Below are 17,015 nucleotides of genomic sequence, written 5' to 3' on the forward strand. Positions count from 1 at the left end.
TCTCTACTCATTACCTATATTAACTGCACCTGTTTGAACTCGTTACCTATATAAAAGACACCTGTCCACACACTCAATCAAATAGACTCCAACCTCTCCACAATGGCCAAGATCAGGGAGCTGTGTAAGGACATCAGGGATGAAACTGTAGACCTGCACAAGGCTGGGATGGGCTACAGGACAGTAGGCAAGCAGCTTGGTGAGAAGGCAACAATTGTTTGCGCAATTATTAGAAAATGTTCAAGATGACGGTCAATCACCCTCGGTCTATTTTAGTAAAGTTTTTTTTTTTAAACAATAAAACAGGCTATAAAGTTTAACATATACTAGAGATTGAAACACAAGTGTTTTTGTAAATGAGTAAAAAAGTGTGTAATTTGGTCAATAGCCTTGGTTTGTTGATGGTACTTGGGTGGATGGCCTAATGGGTTACGTACCCAATGCATATGGATGACCGGTAAAATCTCTCAACTTGTACGATAAATTGAAATGTTCCCGGTCACTTGTCCTATGTAAAATGTTCCTAACGGAAACCCTGACACACACACACAGAGTACCATGCATGGATGCACTGACACACACACACATACAAACGTGCATACAGACACACACTTCTGTCCCCTGTACCTGAGGACGGCCTCTGTTAACAGGGGCAGGTTACTGCTCACATGTTCAGCCAATGGCCAATAGACAAGAACTTGAGGTTGAGGAAAAGAGAAGATTGTGCTTGAAGCATAATTTAACCCTGTTTCTGTATGGCTCCATGGCTCTCTGACTCTCTGACTCTCTGACTCTCTGACTCTCTGGCTCCATGGCTCTCTGGCTCCATGGCTCTCTGACTCTCTGACTCTCTGACTCTCTGGCTCCATGGCTCTCTGGCTCCATGACTCTCTGGCTCCATGGCTCTCTGACTCTCTGGCTCCATGGCTCTCTGACTCTCTGGCTCTCTGACTCTCTGACTCTCTGGACACTCCAAGGGGAATCCTAATAGGTAACAGCAAAAGGCCGTGTCCCAAATAGCACCCTATTCCCTATATAGTGCACTACTCCCCTATGAGGGCTCTGGATAACAGTAGTACACTACTCCCCTATGAGGGCTCTGGATAACAGTAGTGCTAAATAGAGTTATGGTGCTATTTGGGACAGCCAGTGTGCAGTAGGCAGGTGGGTGGTTGGGGTCTGGAGGTCAATACTCCTCCATTCATACCTATTCATACACATTCCTATTCATAACAATTCATACCTATCCCTTCTTTTCCCTATTCATACCTATTCATACCTTTCTCTATTCATACCTATCCCTTTCCCTATCTATCCCTAGTCATACCTATCCCTATTCATACCTTTCCCTATTCATATCTATCCCTATTCATATCTATCCCTATTCATACCTATTCATACCTATTCATTTTCATAAGATATCCCTATTCATACCTATCCCTACTCATACCTATCCATAATCATACCTATCCATAATCATACCTATCCCTACCTATTCCTATTCATACCTATCCCTATTCATACCCATTCATATTCATACCTATCCATAATCATACCTATCCCTACCTATTCCTATTCATACCTATTCCTTTTCATAAGATATCCCTATTCATACCTATCCCTATTCATACCTATCCCTATTCATACCCATTCATATTCATACCTATCCATAATCATACCTATCCCTAACTATCCCTATTCATACCTATTCCTTTTCATAAGATATCCCTATTCATACCTATCCCTATTCATACCTATCCCTATTCATACCCATTCATATTCATACCTATCCATAATCATACCTATACCTACCTATTCCTATTCATACCTATTCCTACATATTCCTATTCATACCTATCCCTACCTATTCCTATTCATACCTATTACTTTTCATAAGATATCCCTATTCATACCTATCCCTATTCATACCTATCCCTATTCATACCCATTCATATTCATACCTATCCATAATCATACCTGTACCTACCTATTCCTATTCATACCTATTCCTACATATTCCTATTCATACCTATCCCTACCTATTCCTATTCATACCTATTCCTTTTCATAAGATATCCCTATTCATACCTATCCATATTCATACCCATTCATATTCATACCTATCCATAATCATACCTATACCTACCTATCCCTATTCATATCTGTCCCTATTCATACCTATCCCTGTCCATACCTATAACTATTCATACCTATCACTATTCATACCTATCACTATTCATACCTATCCCCATCCATACCTATCCCCATCCATACCTGTCACTATTCATACCTATCCCTGTCCATACCTATCACTATTCATACCTATCCCTGTCCACACCTATCCCTATTCATATCTATCCATAGCACTCCTCCCTTCCTGTCTAAAAGCTACCCATTATTACCTGCCTGTCCCAAAGCTACCCATTATCACCTGCCTGTCCCAAAGCTACCCATTATCACCTTCCCGTCCAGTGTCTCCCTGACACCTTCCCGTCCAGTGTTGACACCTTCCCGTCCAGTGTCTCCCTGACACCGTCCTGTCCAGTGTTGACAACTTCTCGTCCAGTGTCTCCCTGACACCTTCCTGTCCAGTGTCTCCCTGACACCTTCCCGTCCAGTGTCTCCCTGACACCGTCCTGTCCAGTGTCTCCCTGACACCTTCCTGTCCAGTGTTGACACCTTCTCGTCCAGTGTCTCCCTGACACCTTCCTGTCCAGTGTCTCCCTGACACCTTCCTGTCCAGTGTTGACACCTTCCCGTCCAGTGTCTCCCTGACACCGTCCTGTCCAGTGTTGACACCTTCTCGTCCAGTGTCTCCCTGACACCTTCCTGTCCAGTGTTGACACCTTCTCGTCCAGTGTCTCCCTGACACCGTCCTGTCCAGTGTTGACACCTTCTCGTCCAGTGTCTCCCTGACACCTTCCTGTCCAGTGTCACCCTGACACCTTCCCGTCCAGTGTTGACACCTTCCCGTCCAGTGTCTCCCTGACACCGTCCTGTCCAGTGTTGACACCTTCTCGTCCAGTGTCTCCCTGACACCTTCCTGTCCAGTGTCTCCCTGACACCTTCCTGTCCAGTGTTGACACCTTCTCGTCCAGTGTCTCCCTGACACCTTCCTGTCCAGTGTCTCCCTGACACCTTCCTGTCCAGTGTTGACACCTTCCCGTCCAGTGTCTCCCTGACACCGTCCTGTCCAGTGTTGACACCTTCTCGTCCAGTGTCTCCCTGACACCGTCCTGTCCAGTGTTGACACCTTCTCGTCCAGTGTCTCCCTGACACCTTCCTGTCCAGTGTCACCCTGACACCTTCCCGTCCAGTGTTGACACCTTCCCGTCCAGTGTCTCCCTGACACCGTCCTGTCCAGTGTTGACACCTTCTCGTCCAGTGTCTCCCTGACATCTTCCTGTCCAGTGTTGACACCTTCCTGTCCAGTGTCACCCTGACACCTTCCCGTCCAGTGTTGACACCTTCCCGTCCAGTGTCTCCCTGACACCGTCCTGTCCAGTGTTGACACCTTCCTGTCCAGTGTCACCCTGACACCTTCCCGTCCAGTGTTGACACCTTCTCGTCCAGTGTCTCCCTGACACCTTCTCGTCCAGTGTCTCCCTGACACCTTCCCGTCCAGTGTCTCCCTGACACCTTCCCGTCCAGTGTCTCCCTGACACCTTCCCGTCCAGGGTCTCCCTGACACCTTCCCGTCCAGGGTCTCCCTGACACCTTCCCGTCCAGTGTCTCCCTGACACCTTCCCGTCCAGTGTCTCCCTGACACCTTCCCGTCCAGTGTCTCCCTGACACCTTCCCGTCCAGTGTCTCCCTGACACCTTCCCGTCCAGTGTCTCCCTGACACCTTCCCGTCCAGTGTCTCCCTGACACCTTCCCGTCCAGTGTCTCCCTGACACCTTCCCGTCCAGTGTCTCCCTGACACCTTCCATCAAACAGCTATATAGGATCACATGCAGTCTTATATAGAGGCACAAGTCACACACACACACACACACACACACACACACACACACCATGTCCCAGGCCTGGATGTGTTGTGAAGCGCCCCTCCCTAATGCATGATAATGCACTTTTTCTTTCCCGGAGGAATACAGCGGGAATGATCATCAGCCACGCTCCGTTACTCCAAATCATTCACGCACGGCTTTAAGAACACATCGCTCACTAATACCCTGCCACCCCTGGGGCTGCAACTACTGCACCGCATCCACCGGTGTGGAGAGAGGGAAGAGAGGGAGAGAAGGAATGATGAGGGGGCGGGGGGGGGGGGGGGGGTAGAGATATAGAGGCAATGAGAGAGAGGAAGCAGAGAGATGAAGGATGTCCTAAAACTTGTCCTTCAGCCTGAGGGTGAGATGGGTAAGGATGTCCTAAAACTTGTCCTTCAGCCTGAGGGTGAGATGAGGAAGGATGTCCTAAGGCCTCACTCCTTCCCTCCCTGCGCTCTCTTTAATTTAATTTATTTTTCATCTGGGAGATTGGTGGCTAGCGCCCAGCTGCATTTGTGGCTGAAACTATCTGGGGGGTAGATTGGGTCCTGCTTGTGGCCCATAGTGGCCGGCCTTGTTCACAGTAAACTTCCAGGGGAGGGATGGGCAGCGTTGGTGGCAGGGCGGTGAGGTTGGAGGTTTGACTGGAAACCACATCATTCTCTCCAGGGGAGGATGGAGTGGGACGACAAGATTTTGAGCGTGAGGTGAATCATAGGACAGCACACCGAGCCAAGGCAGTGGGGTTATGCATGATGTTCAAAATGGCAGCCTATTCCATATGTAGTGGTCTGGTCATGAGGGTTCTGGTCCAAGGTAGTGCACTAAATAGGGAGCAATTTGGGATGCAGAGGGTTTCTGACTTTTTTGTTCCCTCAGTGTGGACGTGCGTGTGTGTGTGTGATGTTTGAGTGCATGTGTGCAGCCTATACAGGATAAGAACTGTGTGTGTGTGTGTGTGTGTGTGTGTGTGTGTGTGTAGCCTATACAGTATAAGAACCATGTGTGTCAGATCCAATTAAATGGGAATGGGTAGTGAATGGTAGAACAAACACCACTTCCTGGTTCTCCAGGAAATCAGCCAATTAACAGGCTGCCTGATCAAACAAGCCTGGTGGCCCCACCCTGCACCACTCTCTTCACTAATGAGCTCTCTCAGCTAGGAGGTTCACAAAGAGAGAGAGAGAGAGAGAGAGAGGGATGGAGAGAGATAGAGTGAGAAAGACAGAGAAAGGAAGACGAGGGAGAAAGTGAAAATACATGACAGATGGGAGAAAGAAATGGAGAGAGAAAGACAACAGACAGAGAGGTCGAGTGACTAGCGAAAAAATTGTGGAAGGGGGGCAAGAAACCTGAGAGGCTGGGAAAGGCAAATCTAGACAGCTTCAAAATACCAGCACCTGTGTTTGAGTTGTCCTACGCCAGGAGAAAGACGAAGAGAGAGAGAGATTTTTTTATTTTATCTTGTGTCCTTTACCATTTGTACATTGTTAAAACACTGTATATATATATATATATATATATATATTATATGACATTTGTAATGTCTTTATTGTTTTGAAACTTCTATATGTGTAATGTTTACTGTTAATTTTTATTGTTTATTTCACTTTATATATTCACTTTATATATTATCTACCTCACTTGCTTTGGCAATGTTAACACATGTTTCCCATGCCAATAAAGCCCTTGAATTGAATTGAATTGAATTGAGAGAGAGAGACGAAGAGAAAGAGAGAGAGAGATGAAGAGAGAGAGAGAGAGAGAGAGAGAGAGAGAGAGGAGAGAGAGAAAGTGAGCATGGCAGGAGAGAGGTCTTGGTCAAGGCTAGAGTGGAGTTTATTCAGGAACACTACAGGAAAAGAGGAGAGGTTTGGATTAGTTCCACCTGGTGAGACAAGGAGGGTGAACAAGATGGGAAAGAGGGAGCAGGAGGATGTGTGTGTTTGTCTTTGAGAGAGAGAGATGATATATGTGAACATCGTTACAACACTCTACAGTGTATAGCCATAATATGACATTTGACGTCTCAATTCCTTTGTGTGTATAATGTTTACTGTTCATTTTTTATTTATTGTTTATTTCACTTTTGTTCATTATCTATTTCACTTGCTTTGGCAATGTAAACATATCTTTCCCATGCCAATAAAGTCATTTGAATTTAATTTTGAGAGAGAGAGAGAGACAGAGAGAGACAGAGACAGAGACAGAGACAGAGAGAGAGAGAGAGAGAGAGAGGTCCAAAGGAATTAAAAACAGGATAGACAAGAGAAAGAAGAAGAAACAGGGAACTAGTGCAGAAATAATAACTGCAGGTGTCTATAGTCTTCCCAAGGACTCCCAGAGGACTGGCTGTAGAAGGCAGATGGTCTTGTATCTTAACCATTCAGCTCACTGTTCTGTTGCAGGGCAGCAGCCAGGAGGTGCCAAAAGACACATCCCTGACAGACTCGGGGCAGCACAGGAAAACTACTAGGGACAGGGCACCGCTTCTCAATACTAATACTATCTAGAGGAGCACAGGGGAATGTAGATACAGCAGGGGAATGTAGATACAGCGGGGGAGTGTAGATACAGCAGGGGAGTGTAGATACAGCAGGGGAGTGTAGATACAGTAGGGGAGTGTAGATACAGTAGGGGAGTGTAGATACATTAGGGGAGTGTAGATACAGCAGGGGGAGTGTAGATGAGGCAGGGGGAGTGAAGATACAGTAGGGGAGTGTAGATACAGTAGGGGAGTGTAGATACAGCAGGGGAGTGTAGATACAGTAGGGGAGTGTAGATACAGTAGGGGAGTGTAGATAGAGTAGGGGAGTGTAGATACAGCAGGGGAGTGTAGATACAGTAGGGGAGTGTAGATACAGTAGGGGAGTGTAGATACAGCAGGGCGAGTGTAGATGAGGCAGGGGGAGTGAAGATACAGTAGGGGAGTGTAGATACAGCAGGGGGAGTGTAGATACAGCAGGGGGAGTGTAGATACAGCAGGGGGAGTGTAGATGAGGCAGGGGGAGTGAAGATACAGTAGGGGAGTGTAGATACAGTAGGGGAGTGTAGATACAGCAGGGGAGTGTAGATACAGTAGGGGAGTGTAGATACAGTAGGGGAGTGTAGATACAGTAGGGGAGTGTAGATACAGCAGGGGAGTGTAGATACAGTAGGGGAGTGTAGATACAGCAGGGGGAGTGTAGATGAGGCAGGGGGAGTGAAGATACAGTAGGGGAGTGTAGATACAGCAGGGGGAGTGTAGATACAGCAGGGGGAGTGTAGATACAGCAGGGGGAGTGTAGATGAGGCTGGGGGAGTGAAGATACAGTAGGGGAGTGTAGATACAGTAGGGGAGTGTAGATACAGCAGGGGAGTGTAGATACAGTAGGGGAGTGTAGATACAGTAGGGGAGTGTAGATACAGTAGGGGAGTGTAGATACAGCAGGGGAGTGTAGATACAGTAGGGGAGTGTAGATACAACAGGGGGAGTGTAGATGAGGCAGGGGGAGTGAAGATACAGTAGGGGAGTGTAGATACAGCAGGGGGAGTATAGATACAGCAGGGGGGAGTGTAGATACAGCAGGGGGGAGTGTAGATACAGCAGGGGGAGTGTAGATACAGCAGGGGGAATGTAGATACAGCAGGAGGAGTGTAGATACAGCAGGGGAAGTGTAGATACAGCAGGGGAAGTGTAGATACTGCAGGGAATGTAGATACAGCAGGGGAGTGTAGATACAGCAGGGGAGTGTAGATACAGCATAGGGAGTATAGATGCAGCAGGGGAGTGTAGATACAGCAGGAGAGTATAGATGCAGCAGGGGAGTATAGATACAGCAGGGGAGTGTAGATGCAGCAGGGGAGTGTAGATACAGCATAGGGAGTATAGATGCAGCAGGGGAGTGTAGATACAGCAGGGGAGTGTAGATACAGCAGGGGGAGTGTAGATGCAGCAGGGGAGTGTAGATACAGCATAGGGAGTATAGATGCAGCAGGGGAGTGTAGATACAGCAGGGGGAGTGTAGATACAGCAGGGGAGTGTAGATACAGCAGGAGGAGTGTAGATACAGCAGGAGGAGTGTAGATACAGCATAGGGAGTATAGATGCAGCAGGGGAGTGTAGATACAGCATAGGGAGTATAGATGCAGCAGGGGAGTGTAGATACAGCAGGGGAGTGTAGATACAGCAGGGGAGTATAGATGCAGCAGGGGAGTGTAGATACAGCAGGAGGAGTGTAGATACAGCAGGAGGAGTGTAGATACAGCAGGGGAGTGTAGATACAGCAGGGGAGTGTAGATACAGCAGGGGAGTGTAGATACAGCAGGAGGAGTGTAGATACAGCAGGGGAGTGTAGATACAGCAGGGGAGTATATATGCAGCAGGGGAGTGTAGATACAGCAGGAGGAGTGTAGATACAGCAGGGGAGTGTAGATACAGCAGGGGAGTGTAGATACAGCAGGGGAGTATAGATGCAGCAGGGGAGTGTAGATACAGCAGGAGGAGTGTAGATACAGCAGGGGAGTGTAGATACAGCAGGGGAGTGTAGATACAGCAGGGGTGTGTAGATACAGCAGGGGAGTGTAGATACAGTAGGGGAGTGTATATACAGCATGGGAGTATAGATGCAGCAGGGGAGTGTAGATACAGCAGGGGAGTATAGATAAAGCAGGGGAGTGTAGATACAGCAGGAGGAGTGTAGATAAAGCAGGGGAGTGTAGATACAGCAGGAGGAGTGTAGATACAGCAGGAGGAGTGTAGATACAGCAGGGGAGTGTAGATACAGCAGGGGAGTGTAGATACAGCAGGAGGAGTGTAGATACAGCAGGGGAGTGTAGATACAGCAGGGGAGTATAGATGCAGCAGGGGAGTGTAGATACAGCAGGAGGAGTGTAGATACAGCAGGGGAGTGTAGATACAGCAGGGGAGTGTAGATACAGCAGGGGAGTGTAGATACAGCAGGGGAGTGTAGATACAGCAGGGGAGTGTAGATACAGCAGGAGGAGTGTAGATACAGCAGGGGAGTGTAGATACAGCAGGGGAGTATAGATGCAGCAGGGGAGTGTAGATACAGCAGGAGGAGTGTAGATACAGCAGGGGAGTGTAGATACAGCAGGGGAATGTAGATACAGCAGGGGAGTATAGATGCAGCAGGGGAGTGTAGATACAGCAGGGGAGTGTAGATACAGCAGGGGAATGTAGATACAGCAGGGGAGTGTAGATACAGCATAGGGAGTATAGATGCAGCAGGGGAGTGTAGATACAGCAGGGGGAGTGTAGATACAGCAGGGGGAATGTAGATACAGCAGGGGGAATGTAGATACAGCATAGGGAGTGTAGATACAGCATAGGGAGTATAGATGCAGCAGGGGAGTGTAGATACAGCAGGGGAGTGTAGATACAGCAGGGGAGTATAGATGCAGCAGGGGAGTGTAGATACAGCAGGGGAAGTGTAGATACAGCAGGGGAGTGTAGATACAGCAGGGGAGTGTAGATACAGCATAGGGAGTATAGATGCAGCAGGGGAGTGTAGATACAGCAGGGGAGTGTAGATACAGCAGGGGGAGTATAGATACAGCAGGGGGAGTGTAGATACAGCAGGATGAGTGTAGATACAGCAGGGGGAGTGTAGATACAGCAGGGGAGTGTAGATACAGCAGGGGAGTGTAGATACAGCAGGGGGAGTGTAGATACAGCAGGGGAGTGTAGATACAGCAGGGGAGTGTAGATACAGCAGGGGAGTGTAGATACAGCAGGAGGAGTGTAGATACAGCAGGGGAGTGTAGATACAGCAGGGGAGTGTAGATACAGCAGGGGGAGTGTAGATACAGCAGGGGGAATGTAGATACAGCAGGGGATTGTAGATACAGCAGGGGGAGTGTAGATACATCAGGAGGAGTATAGATGCAGCAGGGGAGTGTAGATACAGCAGGGGAGTGTAGATACAGCAGGGGGAGTGTAGATACAGCAGGGGAGTGTAAATACAGCAGTGGGAATGTAGATACAGCAGGGGAAGTGTAGATACAGCAGGGGAGTGTAGATACAGCAGGAGGAGTGTAGATACAGCAGGAGGAGTGTAGATACAGCAGGGAAGTGTAGATACAGCAGGAGGAGTGTAGATACAGCAGGGGAGTGTAGATACAGCAGGGGGAGTGTAGATACAGCAGGGGAGTGTAGATACAGCAGGGGAGTGTAGATACAGCAGGAGGAGTGTAGATACAGCAGGGGAGTGTAGATACAGCAGGGGGAGTGTAGATACAGCAGGGGGAGTGTAGATACAGCAGGGGGAGTGTAGATACAGCAGGGGGAGTGTAGATACAGCAGGGGGAATGTAGATACAGCAGGGGAAGTGTAGATACAGCAGGGGAGTGTAGATACAGCAGGAGGAGTGTAGATACAGCAGGAGGAGTGTAGATACAGCAGGGGAGTGTAGATACAGCAGGGGAGTGTAGATACAGCAGGAGGAGTGTAGATACAGCAGGGGAAGTGTAGATACAGCAGGGGGAGTATAGATACAGCGGGGGAGTGTAGATACAGCAGGGGGAATGTAGATACAGCAGAGGGAGTGTAGATACAGCAGGGGAAGTGTAGATACAGCAGGGGGAGTATAGATACAGCGGGGGAGTGTAGATACAGCAGGGGGAATGTAGATACAGCAGGGGAAATGTAGATACAGCAGGGGGAGTATAGATACAGTGTATATGTGTGTGAGTTTTCTATCAGTCCCTTGTCCTTTGCTAAAAGTCCTACATCTGCAAATCCTTAGCCTATAGTCCCCTATGTCCCCTGACTCCTACAGTCCCCTTATATCTCCTGACTCCTACAGTACCCCTATATCGCCTGACCCCTATATGTCCTGACCCTTATAGTCCCCTGACCCCTATAGTCCCCTATATCTCCTGACTCCTATAGGCCCCTATATCTCCTGACTCCTATAGTCCCCTTTACCGGGACAGATGGCAGCAGTGGAAAGAGGGGGAGATGGAGGAACAGAGAGAGAGACAGATAGAGACGGGGAGAGAGGGAGAAAGGGAGGGAGACAGGGAGAGCAAGAGACAGAGAGACAGACAGACAGAGACAGAGAGAGAGAGAGACAGACAGACAGAGACAGAGAGAGACATACAGAGACACAGAGAGAGAGACAGACAGACAGAGACAGAGAGAGAGACCGACAGAGAGAGACAGAGAGAGACAGAGAGAGACAGAGAGAGAGACAGAGACAGAGAGAGACAGAGAGACACAGACAGACAGAAAAAGGGGGAGGTGGAAGGGAGTGTGTGAGCGTCAACAACAGGCACACATTTTGATACAGATTCAATAAATACTATTTCAGCACAGTTGGTGACCACTCTTCCATCTTTCATAACCAATCCATAATCTCTCCCTCTCTCTCCACCACCACTCTTCTCCTCCGCCCTCCTACCTCCCTTTTGCATCAGTGAATACAGTAAAAACAAATGTGATAAAATAGAGAATCCTGTTGGGATAGAATGTCTATACACTCCTCTCTGAATGGTGAATTAAATATAGTTGCGTTGCAGAATGACGCATGATAGACCAGGAAGTGCCCACTGTGATATGCATCTGCCACGGTCGCCCACAAAGACTGGCGTAGGATCAGCGTTCCTCATGTCCAAGTTTGTTTTGAGCATAACGGCCAGTAGTTACTATACACGTGGAAACATCCTGACTGCAAGGGATGTAGCCTATGCATCCAATAGAGGGTTACAGGTAAGCTACATTATAAAGAGCTCGAACAGGGGTCTCCAGCAGGTCAATTGCAAGCTACCAGTAGCTCGCTGCCAACCTATGAGTAGCTCCCCAAACAATCCTGAAAGTGCACACACGTGTTCCACCGCAAAATGTCATAAAGAAATCTCACAAGTATCAGATACTGCAAACTCCCAGCTACTATCTAATCAACACAACATTGATGTTATCCCACCCCTGGTTAGCCACTATTGGCTTAAAAAGCCAAACCTGACACAATATATGGAAATTAATTTCCAGCAATATTGCACCTGTCTGTGTGGTGCGTGCGTTTGTCCATCACTCCATGTGTAACCATCTTGTGGTTTGACAGAAATACTTTCCCCAAAACCTTCTCAATTAAATATTAACTGTAAAGTATGTCATGAGTAATTATTTCATTTGTATCTATTATTTAGATCAAACTTTGCCATGAAATGAGCAGCAGCAGTACAGACCACCACATTAGAGGACACATTCCTAACTCGCTAGATGGCAATAAAAGGGCCAGATGTGTAAAACTTCTTAAGGCTAGGGGGCAGTATTCGGAAGTTTGGATGACTGACGTGCTCAAACTGCCTGTTACTCAGGCCCAGAAGCCAAGTTATGCATATAATTGGTAGTATTGGATAGAAAACACTCTGAAGTTTCTGTTAAACTTCTTATGGCTGAGGGCAGCATTGAGTAGCTTGGATGAATAAGGTACCCAGTGGTGCCCAGAGTAAACTGCCTGCTACTCTGTCCCAGATGCTAATATATGCATATTATTAGTAGTATTGGATAGAAAACACTGAAGTTTCTTAAACTGTTTGAATGATGGCTGTGAGTATAACAGAACTCATATGGCAGGCAAAAACATAAGAAAAAAATCCAACCTGGAAGTGGGAAATCTGAGGTTGGTCGATTTCAACTCAGCCCCTATTGAAGATACAGTGGGATATTGGTCATCTTGCACTTCCTAAGGCTTCCACTAAATGTCAACCGTCTTTAAAAACTTGTTTGAAGCTTCTACTGTGAAGGGGGGCTGAATGAGAGGGGAATGAGTCAGAGGTCTGCCAGCAGTCACGCGCTGGTCACGCGCAGTCACATGAGAGGTATCTCCCGTTCCTTTGCTTTTCTGAAGACCAAGGAATTCTCCAGTTGGAATATTATTGTTGTTATTATTATTATTATTATAAGTTTCATGTTAAAAACAACCTAAAGATTGATTCTATCGTTTGACAAGTTTCTACGGACTGTAACGGAACTTTTTGACATTTCGTCTGCAACTAGTGAACGCGCTTCGTGAGTTTTGATTTGTTTACCAAACGCGCTAACAAAAGAAGCTATTTGGACATAAAAGATTAACTTTATCAAACAAATCAAACATTTATTGTGGAACTGGAATTCTTGGGAGTGCATTCTGATGAAGATCATCAGAGGTAAGTGAATATTTATAATGTTATTTCTGACTTCTGTTGACTCCAACATGGCGGATATATGTATTTGTTGTCTGAGCGCCGTACTCAGATTATTGCATGGTTTGCTTTTTCCGTAAAGCTTTTTTGCTTTTAGCTTTTTTGAAATCTGACACAGCAGTTGCATTAAGGAGAAGTATATCTTTAATTCCATGCATAACACTTGTATTTTCATCAACATTTATGATGAGTATTTCTGTAAATTGATGTGGCTCTCTGCTAAATCACCAGATGTTTTTGGAACTACTGAACATAACGCACCAATGTATACTGAGATTTTTTTATATAAATATGAACTTTATCAATCAAAACTTACATGTATTGTGTAACATGAAGTCATATGAGTGTCATCTGATGAAGATCAAAGGTTAGTGATTCATTTATCTCTATTTCAGATTTTTGTGACTCCTCTCTTTGGCTGGAAAAATGGCTGTGTTTTTCTGTGAATAGGTGCTGACCTAACATAATTGTTTGTGGTGCTTTCGCTGTAAAGCCTATTTGAAACCGGACACTGTGGTGGGATTAACAACAAGATTACCTTTAAAATGGTATAAAATACTTGTATGTTTGAGGAATTTTAATTAGGAGATTTCTGTTGTTTTGAATTTGGCGCCGTGCACTTTCACTGGCTGTTGTCATATCGAATCCCGTTAAAGTTAAAACTGTTAAAATAATGTCTGTGAGTATAACAGAACTGATATGGCAGGCAAAAACCCGAGGAGAATCCATCACAAAATGTGTTTTTGAGGTCACAGGCCATTCCAATACTTGTCTATGAGATATTCAAAGGAATTCCTCCCAGATTGCAGTTCCCATGGCTTCCGCTAGATGTCAACAGTCCTTAGAAAGGGTTTCAGGCTTGTTTTTTTTTAAATGTGCTAGTAGTTGTAGCTTTTCAAGTTGTCTCTAATTAGGACTGTAGTCTTGTGGCGCGCGTGGATGAGGGCTTCGTGATTTATCTCTGGTATTGAACTTACTACATTCCGTCTTATATTTGATAGTTTATTTACATATTAGGGTACCTGAGGATTGATTCGAAATGTTGTTTGACTTGTTTGGATGAAGCTTACTGGTAACTTTTGGGATTTCTTTGTCTGCATGTTGAATGGGTGGATTACTGAATCAAACGTGCCAACTAAACTGACTTTTTTGGGATATTAAGAAGGACTTTATCAAACAAAAGGACCATTTGTTATGTAGCTGGGACCCTTGGGATTGCAAACAGAGGAAGATCTTCAAAGGTAAGTGATTAATTTGATCGCTATTTCTGATTTTTGTGACGCCTCTGCTGGTTTGGAAAATGTTTTTAATGCTGGGGTATGCAGGGCGCTGTCCTCAGATAATCGCATGTTATGCTTTCACCGTAAAGCCTTTTTGAAATCTGACAACGCGGTTGGATTAACAAGAAGCTAAGCTTTTAATGTTTAATATTACGATTTTTGTATTTTGAATTTCGCGCTCTAAAATTTCACCAGATGTTATTGAGGTGGGTTGCTAGCGTCCCACCTAGCCCAAAGAGGTTATTAAGGGGGAATTACACAAAACAAATCTAAATGTGTTAGTTTTCTTCCATACCCTTTAGGTCTTCAGATGTGATTTAAGCATCGACATCCAATTCTGTTGTTTCTCTATAAACAATTGTAATTTTGAGAGTGAAAATATACAAAAATATATAAAAATCTAACGGAACATAATTTGGGAAAACACAAAACAAAATTTGGGAAACAAATCTCAGATTTTATAGAACCCCATTTAGAGTTGTTAATTAACCGTTATTTTACCAGGTATATCGACAGAAAACATTGTGCACTACTGTCTCTTGTACACTAAGGACCTAGGGAAAAGTTGCAGAGAAGAAGAGAAGAATGTGACTATTTGAAAGCTAGAGAAAAAATACTATGTGACTCGTGATATGTTTCATTTTTTTAAATTAGCTCACATGCTAGAAAAGGTTAGAGACCCCTGAGCTAGAAGGTACTAGTACAAGGAACAAACATCTATCCGTGAAGCTGGCTGAGAATATTGGTGCAGTGAGCAATCAACACTATATATTGCAAGACTATTGGACAATGGACTCCATTGGTCCATTGGTCAGGACCTCATCATTAGGCTCCATCGAGTGACTCACCTCTGATTATGGACAGCTTGGCGTTAACGTTGACCTCACCCTCGCTATTTTCCGCCACGCACTCGTAGATGTTCTCGTCCCGCGGCGCTCGTAGAGGCTGGATCCGAAGGACGGCGCCGGCACCCTCATCGAACTCTATAGTCTGTGTCAGAGAGAAAGGGCAACGTTATAGTGATCTGTTTTTGAGTTAAAGACAACCTAACTATTCTTCTAGGAGCTAGACTCCTCAACTAGCTCCTAGGGGCACCTTCATTTCACATACTGTATACCATTTTATCCACTGCAAAGCCTCAGAATATGAGCCAGGACATCGCTATGCTAGTCCAGTGGCCAAGTCTTCAGAAAAGGTCACCATGGAATAAGGTTAGTTTTGAAGTTTAACGTTTTCAAAATGTTCAAAGCCATCCATTAGGACAATTATGATTCGAAATAAGTACCTTTGCAGAGTATAAACCCTCATTCTCAGCAATGTCAACTAATAATCATAACTTAACTGTCAGTGTGCTCATATTGTACTCATAGATCACGCTACACATGTGATTTTACATGTGATTTTACATGTGATTTCCATAATATATAACAAAGAGAACACATGTATGGATAGATGTGGGTGACCAAGTGAAGTGGTGTGTGTGTAACAGTACAAATTTAGACCGTCCCCTCGCCCATACCCGGGCGCGAACTAGGGACCTTCTGCACACATCAACAGTCACCCTCGAAGCATCGTTACCCATCGCTCCACAAAAGCCGCGGCCCTTGCAGAGCAAGGGGAACTACTACTTCAAGGTCTCAGAGCAAGTGACGTCACTGATTGAAACGCTATTTAGCGCCCACGCTAACTAAGCTAGCCGTTTCACATCCGTTACACTCACCCCCCTTTTGACCTTCCTCCTTTTTCCGCAGCAACCAGTAATCCGGGTCAACAGCATCAATGTAACAGTACAAATTTAAACCGTCCCCTCGCCCATACCCGGGCGCGAACTAGGGACCTTCTGCACACATCAACAGTCACCCTCGAAGCATCGTTACCCATCGCTCCACAAAAGCCGCGGCCCTTGCAGAGCAAGGGGAACTACTACTTCAAGGTCTCAGAGCAAGTGACGTCACTGATTGAAACGCTATTTAGCGCCCACGCTAACTAAGCTAGCCGTTTCACATCCGTTACATGTGGAGGTGCCTGTTGTCAGCCGAACAATTCAGCGTCGAGTCATGATGAATCTCAAGGCTACAGCGTTAATGAGGAAACAGCACCGTGACTGAGTCCAGATCAATATCAAAGCAAAAGCTGCTGGAGGGGAAATGCAACGATTTCGAACCTTCATAAAATGACTTTTTAAAAGCAAGGAAATAGCAATCATTGGATCCACAGTTCAATCGTTTTTTTCTCAGTCTTAGCGGAAGAGAATGCAAAACAGTAATGTACCTGTCCTGTACTCTCCTGTGTTTGTCTTGTACTGTCCTGTACTGTCCTGGACTTGTCCTGTACTGGGCTAGTCCTGTACTGGGCTTGTCCTGTACTGGGCTTGTCCTGTACTTGTCCTGTTATTTCCTGTACGTGTCCTTTTCTTTCCTGTACGTGTCCTGTTCTTTCCTGTACTTGTCCTGTACTGTCCTGTACTGTCCTGTATTTGTCCTCTACTTGTCCTGTCTTGTACTTGTCCTGCACTGTCCTGTATTGTCCCAGATTTGTCCTGTATAGATCTGTCCTG

At 45.9% G+C, this 17,015-nt stretch overlaps 1 protein-coding gene across 18 annotated transcripts in view; it reads right to left on the reverse strand.

Annotated features, from left to right (window-relative positions):
• LOC110522842 (receptor-type tyrosine-protein phosphatase S) overlaps nt 1-17,015 on the reverse strand; it is a 392,578-nt gene that overhangs the window by 178,111 nt on the left and 197,452 nt on the right. For all 18 annotated transcript variants that reach the window (XM_090242145.1, XM_090241934.1, XM_090241807.1 and 15 more), the window contains one exon: nt 15,307-15,448. In XM_090242145.1, coding sequence (XP_090098271.1) covers nt 15,307-15,448 — 142 coding nt within the window. The remainder of the gene's footprint in view (nt 1-15,306; nt 15,449-17,015) is intronic.

This window comes from Oncorhynchus mykiss, chromosome 1 (assembly GCF_057628025.1).
Source record: "Oncorhynchus mykiss isolate SJ-2025 chromosome 1, ASM5762802v1, whole genome shotgun sequence".
Taxonomy (NCBI): Eukaryota; Metazoa; Chordata; class Actinopteri; order Salmoniformes; family Salmonidae; genus Oncorhynchus; species Oncorhynchus mykiss.